This window comes from Rhinoderma darwinii, chromosome 6 (genome assembly GCF_050947455.1).
Source record: "Rhinoderma darwinii isolate aRhiDar2 chromosome 6, aRhiDar2.hap1, whole genome shotgun sequence".
Classification (NCBI taxonomy): Eukaryota; Metazoa; Chordata; class Amphibia; order Anura; family Rhinodermatidae; genus Rhinoderma; species Rhinoderma darwinii.
The window spans coordinates 10,340,387-10,356,118 of NC_134692.1; the positions used below are offsets into that span (position 1 = coordinate 10,340,387).

The 15,732-nt window shown below is 42.8% G+C and overlaps 1 protein-coding gene across 1 annotated transcript in view; it reads left to right on the forward strand.

The window, feature by feature from the left end:
* Positions 1–217: 217 nt before the first annotated feature.
* CTDSP1 (CTD small phosphatase 1) overlaps positions 218–15,732 on the forward strand; it is a 35,065-nt gene continuing 19,550 nt past the window's right edge. Inside the window, exon 1 of the mRNA XM_075829099.1 lies at positions 218–544. Within this exon, the coding sequence (XP_075685214.1) occupies positions 478–544 (67 nt within the window). The 5' untranslated portion in view covers positions 218–477. The remainder of the gene's footprint in view (positions 545–15,732) is intronic.

Genomic DNA, 15,732 nt, shown 5'->3' on the forward strand with positions numbered 1-15,732 from the left:
CGGTTCTGCAGCATCTGCGCCTCTATGTGGCTTCCTGACCCTAGGTTCTGCAGCAGATGCACCCAGGCTTGATCTCAGTTCCACCCATTCAGTGACCCCGGGGTGAGCAGGAATGAGCTCACTCCCCCTCATTGAATAACATTGTATCAGCGCGAGCAGAACGAGCGGCCTCCAGTGGGCGCTGGAGGTATCGCCGCTTTAATTGGGGTCCCTTGAAACCGCCTCCGGGTTCCATGTTTGTATCCGAGCTGTGAGCAGAGAACTCCATGTTGTAACAAAGTTTCCAGCAATCTCCCGTTTTTCTTTTTTTTCCTTTCTTTTTTTTTTCCTCCCTTCCCCCGCTCTGCGCCCGTCCCCTCCATGCCCTCCGTCCTGTCCCCTACCCGCCCTGTATTCCTTAATTTTCCATCCAACCCCAAGCCCAGAGGTAGGAAGAAGTGAGAAGACTCCTGCAGGATCCAGATCCGGGGAGGTGTGATGGACAATCCGTCCATATTCACCCAGGTCAGCCGAGAAGATGTGAACTCCCCCCTGCAAGAGAAAGGTAAGAGCCAAGAATTCCCAATATTGGGGTCCCATCTCCCAATATTACCCCTGTACCGTGGGGCGGGTGGGGGCTGCGGACCTCTCTGATCGCATTCATTATTAGGACCATTTCCCTGGGATATCCTCCCTCTGGAGTCCGTGTAACTTGCATTGAATATATGCACCCCCATAATTTCACTCTGCACCCCAATATTGCACATCACGGTGAGGCATTGCAACCCGGTGTCTATACATTTTATATAACCCCGGCAATGGAAGGGTTAATTGAATTATCACAGTGCAAAGGGGGTTTGACAGATAAGGGGGTGGGGCACTGGAATGTGTCATCCGTCCTGGACCCCTCTCTGGGCTTGTGTTCTAGTACTTTTTGGGGTGCGCATGTTATTTGTGGGGGGGGGGGGGGGGTGATGAGCCTTTAACCCTTTGTGGCGTGTCACATTGTTGACCGCTCCGCAGGATTGACCCCTGACCCTGATCCTAGTGATCGTGTCGCCGTGGATCTGATAAGACGCATCTCCGCTCCCAGATCCTTCACTGGACCTGACAGGAACTTCTGGGAACAACAAATAAATGGAATAAGGAAATTTTGGCGTGCGGCCCGTGCCTTACGTCCCCGCGATGGAGAAGTGCGTTTTGGGTTTTTTATTCGATAGAGATCTTCTTCTTTTTTTTTTTTTTTTTGGAGGGGGGGGTTATGAAGTTTGAGTTGCATGTGTAGCTGGGGGTCCTGGCGGTCATGTTGCGGTTTTTACAGCCCGGACCCTTGCGCTATGGATGTGGATGTGGTTTTATTTTCACTTCTTCGTTTAACTAAAATGAAAGCTAAAATCAGTGTCTTTGAAGCCTCCGAGTCCCAGAAAGGGAAAGTCGCTCGTTTCCGTGTTCAGTAGATAAAGTAACGCGATCGTAAGCTCTTCAGTTCAGACTATCTAAGGTTCTGTTCACATGAAGCAAGCGTGTTGCAGAAATTTCTGCCACTGAATATCCCTTCCATACATGAGATTGTTTCTGCAGCCGGTGCATGGATTTCTGCAAAACCTGCTCAGATGTGTGGGACAGGCGCGGAAACTTCCGCAACAAATCTGCCGCCTGTGAATATTAGGCCTTGTTCACACCGTGCAGATGTTGCATGTATTTTTTTAAGCCAAAAACAGGAGCGGATCTTAAACAGAAGAAATCTATTTCGGAAGGCCTTATAGGTCTGCTCTTCCTGGATCCATTTCTGGTTTTGGCTTAAAAAATGCATGCGAAATCTGCAGCAAATCTGCACTGTGTGAACAAGGCCTTGCACCTCATGCACATGAACATGTGCGCCGGCCGAGTCCCATCAGTGGTCCGAGGAAAGATAGAACATGTCCTATCTTTCCTTGGATCAGAGACTGATCGTTTTTCACAGACCCGATTCACCCACTAAAGCGAATGGGTCCGTGAAGACTATCGGGTGCCACTCGGACGCTGTCAAAAATGGCCCGAGTGGCACAACGGTCGTGTGCATGAGGCGATACACATCTGTAAAGAAGAGTGAAATATTCCTTATTAGGCCCGGACTCCACAACGACCAATCATGATGTAAGTTTGCTGTGCGACAATAATGTTTCTCTATAAAATGGTGCATGAAATTTATAAACATTAACTTTGGGGCCCCCTCAGAAAGCAGGGACCGGGTGTGGCTGCTAGCCTTGCACCCCCTACAGCCCTTGATTCTTTAGATCTGTTCTACAGAAAGCGAGCCACCCAGCTTTCACAGAGTCATGAACGGCACAATGACATTCTATGGGTGTATTCACATGGCCATTTTTTGACGTGTTCTTTCACGTCTATTCTTTGCTGTTTTTACGACCTGATGGTCCCCATAGAAGTCAATGGATCCGTTTTTCAGAAATCAATCCTTGTGATGGCTGTTAAAACTGATCCTGGGCCTCACAAGAGGACTCCCTGGCACAGCACTACTTTAAGCGCTGCGCCCAGGGAAGCCCCTGACATCACTGTCCATATATGGACAGTGATGTCAGAGCTTTCTACTATGGAGTCCCCGGCTAAAGCATCACACGCGCTCTGGCCGCTGACTTCTGTCTATGGACAGAAGCGGAATTGTTGGCAGGGGAGGGGGCGTGTGGTGCGATCTTCAGCAAGTGGGTGTGGCACGATCTACAGGAAGGGGGTGTGGCACCATCTACATGGGCATAGTGGCACTATTTACAGGGGACACTGGTGCTATCTACATGGGCAATGTCTGGCACTACCTACATGGGTACAGTAGGCACATGTGGTTTCTATCTACAGTGGCCACTGGGTTACTATCTATGTGGGCACTGTGGTGTTTTCAGGGTTTTGGCACCATAAAATCCCTGACGAATGAAATTCATGGCTTATTCAGCCGTGCATCAGTTTATAAATGGACAGATTTGCCAGTCAGGAGTCTGGGACAGCTGGACGGCATCCCTTGCAGGACCTGTATTGTGGCCATGTTGGTTGTCACCCAGCTTTCCCAAGAACAGATAGAACTAAAGAAGAGATGAGATTTTTATTAATGCACATTATTAGTCGACGGTATAAACGGGGGAGGGGGGGGGGTTCCCCATGATATATAAATTGTATCTCCGCACGGAATCATCGGCCGCTGATCATAAATAATGTAAGTGCCTCTCAGCCACCTCTACAGGTCTGTGTGGATTATAAAGGTCCATGAATAATGGAGGCTGAGCCTTTCCTTTATATAAGTTTTCTCTGGGCTCGCGGCCGCCGTTCCTTACACAGCGCTCGTCTCTCTGACAGCCGATAATAAATACAGATGACGGTAAATGGATTATTACCTGGACTTTCCTCTCTGAATGTTGCTGTCATTTTAAGAGTAAGTCTTATATGCTCTATATACTATATACACGATGAGAAGTCAGCTTAGTATATACTATACACCTCCCACCCAATCAGATGTTCTCGCCAGGAGGGGCACCGTGCACATAGAATGAATAAATGTCCTTTGATGCCTATGATCTTCCACCAGTGGCTTTAAAGAGGGGTGGTCCCACTTTATTACCACTAAATGCCCTAAAGGGGTTTTTCTAAAGCAGACACCCCCTTATAATCATGAAATACGTTCCCTGTGTCGTAAAAGATTCTGGTTCTGCTGGTGATATCGGACCCGGACCTATTGGCAGTATATATATTTATATATATCCTGCTGAGTACGGCATGATGGCTGACACCTATAGGCATGTGGGATTTTTTTTTTCCTTTGGCGGTGATGGTTTGTTCCCACCACATGATTGCTGGGATCTATACATGGCCCTATTCTTAGCCTGATAGTTGCACTGGGCCCCGTGTTATATCTAGTTTTAGGGTTTCAGTGATGGGAAAACCCTTCAGTGGGCACCAGGGTCCATACACCTCACTGTAGATGGGAACGTGGCTCATAGTATAGGGTTTCTCCTGCTCATCTGTCGTTGAGAACTTCCTACAATTCAGTCCGGCACCCCTATATTAGGATGTGCAGCGACCACAAAATCTTATCTATGGAGGCGAAAATCATTGTGGTTTCTAACTGTCAGCAACTGATCTGATGTAACTCCTGTCACTGACGGAACCACAAAGTAAAGGACCATGTGCCCTGCAGCCAGAATATGAGGTCTGCGAGGAAAGTGACAACTGCTCTTACCCGCTCACAAAAGTAGATGTCTCTATCAAGCCCATTCAGCCATTGTCCTGTGTACAAGAATATAACTACTATAATACTGCCCCCTATATACAAGAATATAACTACTATAATACTGCCCCTATATACAAGGATATAACTACTATAATACTGCTCCTATATACAAGAATATAACTACTATAATACTGCCCCCTATATACAAGAATATAACTACTATAATACTGCTCCTATATACAAGAATATAACTACTATAATACTGCTCCTATATACAAGAATATAACTACTATAATACTGCTCCTATATACAGGAATATAACTACTATAATACTGCCCCTATATACAGGAATATAACTACTATACTACTGCTCCTATATACAAGAATATATCTACTATAATACTGCTCCCTATATACAAGAATATAACTACTATAATACTGCCCCCCATATACAAGAATATAACTACTATAATACTGCTCCTATATACAAGAATATAATTACTATAATACTGCCCCTATATACAAGAATATAACTACTATAATACTGCCCCCTATATACAAGAATATAACTACTATACTACTGCCCCTATATACAAGAATATAACTACTATAATACTGCCCCCTATATACAAGAATATAACTACTATAATACTGCCCCCTACATACAAGAATATAACTACTATAATACTGCTCCTATATACAAGAATATAACTACTATAATACTGCCCCCTACATACAAGAATATAACTACTATAATACTACCTCCTATATACAAGAATATAACTACTATAATACTACCTACTATATACAAGAATATAAATACTATAATACTACCTACTATATACAAGAATATAACTACTATAATACTGCTCCTATATACAAGAATATAACTACTGTAATACTGCCCCTATATACATGAATATAACTACTATAATACTGCCCCTATATACAAGAATATAACTACTATAATACTGCTTCCTATATACAAGAATATAACTACTATAATACTGCCCCTATATACAAGAATATAACTACTATAATACTGCTTCCTATATACAAGAATATAACTACTATAATACTGCCCCCTATATACAAGAATATAACTACTATAATACTGTCCCCTATATACAAGAATATATCTACTATAATACTGCCCTCTATATACAAGAATATAACTACTATAATACTGCCCTCTATATACAAGAATATAACTACTATAATACTGCCTCCTATATACAAGAATATAACTACTATAATACTGCTCCTATATACAAGAATATAACTACTATAATACTGCCCCTATATACAAGAATATAACTACTATAATACTGCTCCTATATACAAGAATATAACTACTATAATACTGCCCCCTATATACAAGAATATAACTACTATAATACTGCCCCTATATACAAGACTATAACTACTATAATACTGCCCCTATATAGAAGAATATAACTACTATAATACTGCCCCTATATAGAAGAATATAACTACTATAATACTGCCCCTATATACAAGACTATAACTACTATAATACTGCCCCTATATACAAGAATATAACTACTATAATACTGCCCCCTATATACAAGAATATAACTACTATAATACTGCTCCTATATACAAGAATATAACTACTATAATACTGCTCCCTATATACAAGAATATAACTACTATAATACTGCCCCTATATACAAGAATATAACTACTATAATACTGCCCCTATATACAAGAATATAACTACTATAATACTGCTCCTATATACAGGAATATAACTACTATAATACTGCCCCTATGTACAAGAATATAACTACTATAATACTGCCCCTATGTACAAGAATATAACTACTATACTACTGCCCCTATGTACAAGAATATAACTACTATAATACTGCCCCTATATACAAGAATATAACTACTATACTACTGCCCCTATATACAAGAATATAACTACTATAATACTGCCCCTATATACAAGAATATAACTACTATAATACTACCCCTATATACAAGAATATAACTACTATAATACTCCTCCTATATACAAGAATATAACTACTATAATACTGCCCCCTATATACAAGAATATAACTACTATAATACTGCCCCTATATACAAGAATATAACTACTATAATACTGCTCCTATATACAAGAATATAACTACTGGAATACTGCTCCTATATACAAGAATATAACTACTATAATACTGCCCCCTATGTACAAGAATATAACTATTATAATACTGCCCCCTATGTACAAGAATATAACTACTATAATACTGTTCCTATATACAAGAATATAACTACTGGAATACTGCTCCTATATACAAGAATATAACTACTATAATACTGCCCCCTATGTACAAGAATATAACTATTATAATACTGCCCCCTATATACAAGAATATAACTACTATAATACTGCTCCCTATATACAAGAATATAACTACTATAATACTGCTCCTATATACAAGAATATAACTACTATAATACTGCCCCCTATATATAAGAATATAACTACTATAATACCGCCCCCTACATACAAGAATAGAACTACTATAATACTGCCCCTATATACAAGAATATAACTACTATAATACTGCCCTCTATATACAAGAATATAACTACTATAATACTGCCCCTATATACAAGAATATAACTACTATAATACTGCCCCTATATACAAGAATATAACTACTATAATACTGTCCTCTATATACAAGAATATTACTACTATAATACTGCCCTCTATATATAAGAATATAACTACTATAATACCGCCCCCTATATACAAGAATATAACTACTATAATACTGCCCTCTATATACAAGAATATAACTACTATAATACTGCCCCTATGTACAAGAATATAACTACTATAATACTGCCCCCTATATACAAGAATATAACTACTATAATACTGCCCCTATATACAAGAATATAACTACTATAATACTGCCCCCTATATATAAGAATATAACTACTATAATACCGCCCCCTATATACAAGAATATAACTACTATAATACTGCTCCTATATATACAAGAATATAACTACTATAATACTGCCCCCTATATACAAGAATATAACTACTATAATACTGCCCCTATATACAAGAATATAACTACTATAATACTGCCCCTATATACAAGAATATAACTACTATAATACTGCTCCTATATACAAGAATATAACTACTATAATACTGCTCCTATATACAAGAATATAACTGCTATAATACTGCCCCTATATACAAGAATATATCTACTATAATACTGCTCCTATATACAAGAATATATCTACTATAATACTGCTCCCTATATACAAGAATATAACTACTATAATACTGCTCCTATATACAAGAATATAACTACTATAATACTGCCTCTATATACAAGAATATAACTACTATAATACTGCCCCTATATACAAGAATATAACTACTATAATACTGCCCCTATATACAAGAATATAACTACTATAATACTGCCCCTATATACAAGAATATAACTACTATAATACTGCTCCTATATACAAGAATATAACTACTATAATACTGCTCCTATATACAAGAATATAACTACTATAATACCGCCCCCTATATACAAGAATATAACTACTATAATACTGCTCCTATATATACAAGAATATAACTACTATAATACTGCCCCTATATACAAGAATATAACTACTATAATACTGCCCCCTATATACAAGAATATAACTACTATAATACTGCTCCTCTATACAAGACTAACTACTATAATACTGCCCCTATGTACAAGAATATAACTACTATAATACTGCTCCTATATACAAGAATATAACTACTATAATACTGCTCCTCTATACAAGACTAACTACTATAATACTGCCCCTATGTACAAGAATATAACTACTATAATACTGCCCCTATATACAAGAATATAACTACTATAATACTGCCCCCTATATACAAGAATATAACTACTATAATACTGCTCCTATATACAAGAATATAACTACTATAATACTGCTCCTATATACAAGAATATAACTACTATAATACTGCTCCCTATATACAAGAATATAACTACTATAATACTGCTCCCTATATACAAGAATATAACTACTATAATACTGCTCCCTATATACAAGAATATAACTACTATAATACTGCCCCTATATACAAGAATATAACTACTATAATACTGCCCCCTATATACAAGAATATAACTACTATAATACTGCCCCCTATATACAAGAATATAACTACTATAATACTGCCCCTATGTACAAGAATACATGTTTAATTCTAGAGGGAACACAACCTGTAGCAATAATTTTTCCGGTTTTATGTAAATAAAGTTTAATCTTTGTATTTCAATTCCTCCCGATTTTCAAGATTCTTGCTTGCTGTCAGTGAATTGGATCTTTCTTCTTCATATTCCGATGCTGAAAACCTGTACAGACCTGACTTTTTGCAGCTAATGGGGTTGTTACAAATGTATCCAGTCTAGACATTTTACCTGCGCTGATACATTGTACCAAACTTTCCATTGACTGGTAACAAGCTATATTAGAAATGTTTTGACGTTACTGAACTGTAATAGTCAGACTTGGGGGTGGGGACTTTATGGCTTTTGGTCAGTTGCGTCGTGATGTGATCACAGTGATCGCCCCTCCTCCCTCTCAGATCTGTGTTGTTGTTTTTTATCTTCAGCTTTGCTGGAAATGTAAGTTTTCATAAACGGCGTGCGGCGGAGGGCGGACACGAGGTTGATGAGTAAATCGCTCTTTTGACATGTGCTGATGCTGCAAACATCTGCTGTTAAAGGGACAGTAACCTTGAAATATTAGTTCGGTCCAATATTTGGAGCTGGATAGTAGTGGGGTCTGACATTTGTTACCCTCCCCCCCCCCCCCTCTCTGATTAGCTGTAGCATGGGAATGTAACGCTTCATGTGGAGGTGAATGCAGGCGATTTTCCATTCAGAAGCCTGGAAAAGCTGAGTGGCAAGTCTTATGGCAGACTCTTATATATGTTCGTATTGTCCTTCCCAGAAATGGAAAGCTGGGTGACCATCAGTCTCCTGCTACAGGTTACATAGGAGTCGTCACCCAGCTTTCCAAGTCATGATAGGAATATCTATTTAGCGGTGTAGAATGAAGGTGGCATAACTAGGCAGATTTGCCTTCAGTACTCCAGGAAAGCTGTGTGACAGTGGCGTACTTTGTCGTCACTCAGCTCTCCCAGAGACCTGAATGACAAATCTGCCTCATGCTGCAGTTTCAGGATAGGACAGGCGGCACATCTGCTATACAGGACTCTAGGAAAGCTGGGTGACAACCCCCTTGAGGTCTATAATGTTAGACACTTTGGTTGTCACCCAGCTTTCCCATTAACTGATAGAATGAAAGAACGGCTGAAAAGGATTTTTTTAGTCCCTGACGGACCAGGGGCTTCTACTTATTGGGATTAGTGGAGGACATCATCCTGGGACCCTGTGTCTGGTTCGGGGCGTCCTGTGTCGGCTCTGGCAGCGGTGTACGTCCTGGCAGGGTGTGGCGGAGCTGACATTGTTGCTGCCCACGCAGGGAGGTGTGCGACGTGCACAAGAGGCGCCTTTCCCCCGCTCTTCTGAGGATCCCACACGTAGCGCCTCTCCCTCTTCTGGCAAGTGGTTAAAAACTGCATTTGTCTGTTTCTTAGTTCTATCTCATTCTAGGAAAGCTGGGTGACAGCCGATCCGGGTAATATTACAGCTTTTTCATTCAGCTTTCCCAGACTCCCGAATGGTAACGTTGCATAGTAAGGCAGCAGCACTTGAGAGAGACATTTATAACTAGGCAGATTTTCCATTCAGTAATCTGGGAAAGCTGGGTGATTTATCTGCTTATGGTTCGTTACAGCCTGAATTAACATTAGAAGACCTCTACAGCTTTCCCAGACTCCTGAAAGGCAAATGTGACTAGTTATACTGCGATATATCCCTGTTCTCATATTGCTACTTAACTAGGCAAATTACATGAAGGTTCCCTTCAAAAGACACCGGACCACCTACATGACCGCCATGATCGCCCCCATTGCTTTTCTAGAGTCCTGAATGGCAAGTGTGCCCCATGTCCACGTTGCTGCATAGCCGGGCCATATAAATTCTGGGTGGCAAGCGTTCATAGAAACAGATGTAAATCACCCTGTCTGCATGGGATTAGTGGCTGTCATCCAACTTTCCCAGACCCCTGAGCGTCAATTCTGCCTGTTTGCGCCATGTTCTTGTAGTGCGGATGTATTGCTGACATTTCAGGTTTCTGCAGATGTCACGACCAGCGATAAATCAGAAAACCAGATGTGATAAATGACATAATAACCGTATATACGGCCCGTTATTTATCACCCAGGACACGTGCTGTAAATTATTGTCAGCGGCCATGGAAGGAGCGCGGTGCAGCCACGTGTATCAGGGGGAGGGGGGACACTGGGGCTGACTGGACGGTGACACCCGGGCCCTGTGGCTGACTGGACGGTGACACCCGGGCCCTGTGGCTGACTGGACGGTGACACCCGGGCCCTGTGGCTGACTGGACGGTGACACCCGGGCCCTGTGGCTGACTGGACGGTGACACCCGGGCCCTGTGGCTGACTGGACGGTGACACCCGGGCCCTGTGGCTGACTGGACGGTGACACCCGGGCCCTGTGGCTGACTGGACGGTGACACCCGGGCCCTGTGGGTGACATCTGGATCCTTGGAAATGCGAGCGCCCAGTGGGCCACTTTTGATAAGCAGAACTGGAACTGCGGGATGAACACCCGCACCCCTTTGGGTGACACCCGGACCCTGGATTTAACCGGACGGGTCACATACATAGCAAGAGACCCCATTCCTGACTGCTCCTATTTCTGGGCCCTATAATATTTCTCTCATTGATGGCGTCTTTCTTTGCGCCGCTGCGTTATAAACGGTTGTGGGTAAATTGCTACATTGATGAATCCTGTGTGTGTCAGGTAAGGACGGTTTCCCTGTATAAATCCTGGCGCCTTCTCCTATTATTAGGGTATACTCACACGCCGTTTTTCGGGGCGTAAACGGCTGAAAATACGGATGCTAAACACCTCCAAACCTCTTCCCATTGATTTAAACTGCGTTTTCTTCAGACGGAGCGTTTTTTGACGTGGCACTTGTCACTTATTGAGCCGTTTTTGTTTCTGCGTGTGAACATACCCTTATGTCATGTGGTTGAACATGTACGTTTTTTGGAAAACCTGGGTGACATCCAATATGGCTGCCAGTACGGCTCCTAGAGGGCTTGTTACCCAGCTTTTCCATGCCCCAGAATGTTAAATCTTCCTATTTAGCCAGATACATCTCCTTCTCCTGTACTTCTGCAGAACTTCTCCTTTCAGGAATCTGGGAAAGCTGGGTGTCCTCCCCTGTGGGTTCACTCTTGGTCTATTGATGGGTGACTCTGCGCCGTGATCGCGTGCACGTTCACATGGTGTATCTGTAACGTGCTGATAAGTGACCCCTGAGGTTATCCGCTATCGCTTCCTCATGTAAAGTCCTTGTTTGCTTTATTGTTATGGAGGAAATTCTCCCAAAAGGTGTGACCGTGAAGTGCTGGCTGGAAATCCGCGCTCAATTTTTCAACAGGCTCCTCCCCCTTATCAAGGCTCCACCTCTTCTCCATTTTTTTTTATTTTCTCTCTTTTGGTTTAGTTGTTTGCAGTTGATTACCATCCTGTCCTTGCTTTTCAGGGAAATCATCTCTCCATGTACTGACTTCCTCTGAGCTTGTGCTAATACACAGCAATCAAGCAGAGCTGCAGTGTAAAGCATGGGGGACAGCAGCAGCCTGATCCTCTGAAGAGGCTGGAGGTGGATTTCAGACTCCGCTAGGCTGGAGTCATTGATCATAGCTGTGTCCTAATGCAGCGGAGCTAAAAATCAGCCGACACTGGAGAGAAGAAATCGTAGTTATTTTTATAAAGGTTTTTAAGATCGCAACATGAAATCCACTGTAGTATTTTATAGCTTCAATGTGTTTTTAGAGATAAAGTCGAGTACATTTGCGTATACCCTGATTTACTTACCGTGTATGCTCCAGTCACCTCCAAAGCTGCACTCGGTATTCTTCTGGCTGCCACTTGGACTCCATTACAGTGCAGCCACACACTCCTCCCAGCTCTGGTGCCATACATTGTTAGACATCTGGGCAGACTATATGTTCTGATTTGATTATTTTCTACGTATGGTTTGTTTTTGCTTCTGCTTCATAAGCGTCTGTTGTAAAATCTGCATCATAAAGTGCAGCACAGAAGAGCACGCTTTATGCAGACACTGAACCAGCAGGGCTGCAGTGAGATGTCAGGTCATGCAGCTTGAGAAATAACAAGCATCCTGCAGAATTATGAATGCAGCTCTGGATGTGACTGGAGTAAAATATGAAATCACTCCATATCCGTGCCACACCATGCAGCTGTAGTCCCTGAGCAGTTTATAGTCTTATCACAGTGTTATAGCCTCTGAAGTTGCGTGCGGGTGAGCAGCTTTTCTTTTAACCCCTTCTTTCCCAGAATGGCCATCGTTCATGCTAGGCCAAAACACGGAACTGTTTAATATTCTCGGCTCCAGGGTCTTCCTCTCGCTGTGTATTCTGGCAGGGCTGCAAAGGCCGGATATGGCTGCAAAACAAAGGGGGGGGGGTTCCAGTCCTTCTGTAATGTCTATCTCCGCAGCAAAGCATCATGGGAGCAAAGGTTGGCGCTAAAAGTGGATAAAGAAAGATGGATAGAGGAAAAACATCGGGACGTCATGGAAACAGGAGGGTGGCAGGGGCCGGGGACGTCCTCAGGATACTTTGTAGTCAGTGGATGAATGAAAGTTTGAAGGGGGAGGGGAAGGGGGTGACCGCAGAACCTAAGCCGCAGCCACCACCTCGTATCCTCTGCAATTATATTTTTTTCCACCTAAAATTTCCCTATTAAATTAATTCTGCTTGTACAAAATCTATCGTCAAACATCTCTTAAAGGGGCAGTGGACCCATAATGGGCAGCTTATAATAGTGCGGGAGCGTTATAAGAGGAGCGGCTGATATCCGTCACATATGATGTAAATGTCTCTGGAGGTTCTCCGTGCTGGAGATATGTGATATAAAGTTGTGATTATGGGGGGGAGGGGAGGTTTCTGACTTCCTGTCACTCATCCTATTGAAGAATACAACAGTCAGCCTCTCCGCAGCCTGAAGTGGCTGACAACAGTGAACAACAGTCTTGTAGAAATCTTGCGGAGAACCATTTCTGACTGATGGAGGTGGGGGGCTTCAAAGGACGGTGCTTGGCATGTCTGGCCTCCTATGGCAGAGCAGTGGGGGGAGGGCTCCTGCTGCAGCCAGTTGCCTTACATCCAGACATGGGAGGGGGACATCAGGTTTACCAGGTATGAGCTGTGTTATGGCATCCTGTGTTTTGTTTCACAGCAGCTGCAGGTTGTAAACCACTGCATTAAGACCTTTCACCCCCTGCCCTATTTTATTGGGGTCTTATCCCTGTTTATGAGCTAATGTAGGAATCCGGTCTATTCTAATCTACCTACAGATCCCTGTGCAAAGCTGATCACTTCCGATCGTCTCCTTATTTCGATCCTACATATCCCGATCCCCGCACCATTGGCACGTGTGGCTTGTATGATTCACAGCCTGCACCCCCCCTCATCTCATTCCCCCAATTATATAGAGCTGTGCCCGATGCCCAGGGTTGCATGTTGGTGCCCGCCGGGTGGTAACTGTAACCTGTTAGTAGAACATGGGCTGAAGATTTGGTTTCATCAACCCTCGGTACAGCTAAACTGGTGGTAACCCCTTCCCTGCCATAGTGGTACAAGCACCCAGTCCCTGCCTCCTGTGACACCCGCTCCTGCCCTCACATTACCTGTGCCCCCTGTAATCAGGTCGCAGATGCCGTGCCGCCTCCAGGGCCATATAGCGAGGTGGCGGAAGTGATGGGGTTAAGCCAACATGTTAGGCATTAACTAGTGTCGCAACGACATTCCTGGGAGCGGTGACATTGTTTTCAGCCTTCATGCGCGATCGAACTCCGCGACCTTAACACAGCAGAACGCAAGCGGTGCATTTACAGCCGCGATCCGCTAAATTATAGGAAAGATATGGACGCTTTCTGATCAGGGAAAATGAGTGTGATAGTAGTGCGCCATATTACTCCTAGTACAGAGGCCCAGCAGACCGTATCACACGTGTCAGGCTTAGATACACTGGCTCAGAAGACCGTATTACACATGATAGGCTTAGATACAGCAGCTCAGAAGACCGTATCACACCTCACCCTCACAGGCTTCGATACAGCAGCCCATCAAACTGTATCACACCTGACAGGCTTAGATACAGCAGCCCATCAAACTGTATCACACCTGACAGGTTTAGATACGTAGCCTCAGCAGACCGTATCACACCTGACAGACTTCGATACAGAAGCCCAGCAAAGCGTATCACACCTGACAGGTTTAGATACATAGGCTCAGCAGACCGTTTCAAACCTGACAATCTTAGATACAGCAGCTCGGCAGACAGTATCACACATGATAGGCTTAGATACACTAGCTCAGAATACAGTATCAGACATGGTAGACTTAGATACACAAGCTCAGTAGACAGTATCACACATGATAGGCTTAGATACACTAGCTCAGAATACAGTATCAGACATGGTAGACTTAGATACACAAGCTCAGTAGACAGTATCACACATGATAGGCTTAGATACACCAGCTCAGAATACAGTATCAGACATGGTAGACTTAGATACACAAGCTCAGTAGACCGTTCGCTACATTGCAGTAGATTTCAGCTGACTTGATCACGGAGTTGTTTTTCCTCGGTCCGTCAGTTGAAGTCGCCGCCGTCTCTCCTGTTTAATTGAAAATCTTGTTAACTGCGGTCGGATTAAGGTGCGATGATCTGCGCTGATCTCTTAAGGACGCAGTAATCCCCCTCCCCCTCCGGCCGCTCTGTTGTCACATCCACCGATCTGATGTCGTTACTATAGAGCTTCGTATTTCGTTTTCCCGGTACTTCGCTTTCTTAGTCTTCTGAATGACAAACCTTCCGAGTGATGCTGTGTGTCGCTCTATGATCGGGGCATTACTAGATAGAGGCGTCATTCAGGAGCCTGGGAAAGGTGGGAGAGGACTGCGGAGTAGCATTAAAGGGGTTTTAAGTAAATAAAGGTCTAAAAGGACCCGTCGCCTCTCCTGAAATGTCTGTTTTAGTAAAATTCTGTATACCTCATTAAATAACGATTCTGGAACATATTTTGTTAGATCTCTTCATTGTGCCGTTCCTCTGATATTCCTCCTAGAAATTTATGAATAAACAAACAACTGGGTGTTACCATTCCCCTCGTCAAAGGGGCGTGTCCCTACAGTGTCACTCTCTGCACTGATTGGACAATGTCAGACTGTGTACTGACACACCCCCAAACTGGTAACACCCAGTTGTCAATTTATTTGAACATTTCTAAGAGGAATAACAGAGGAAAGGCACAAC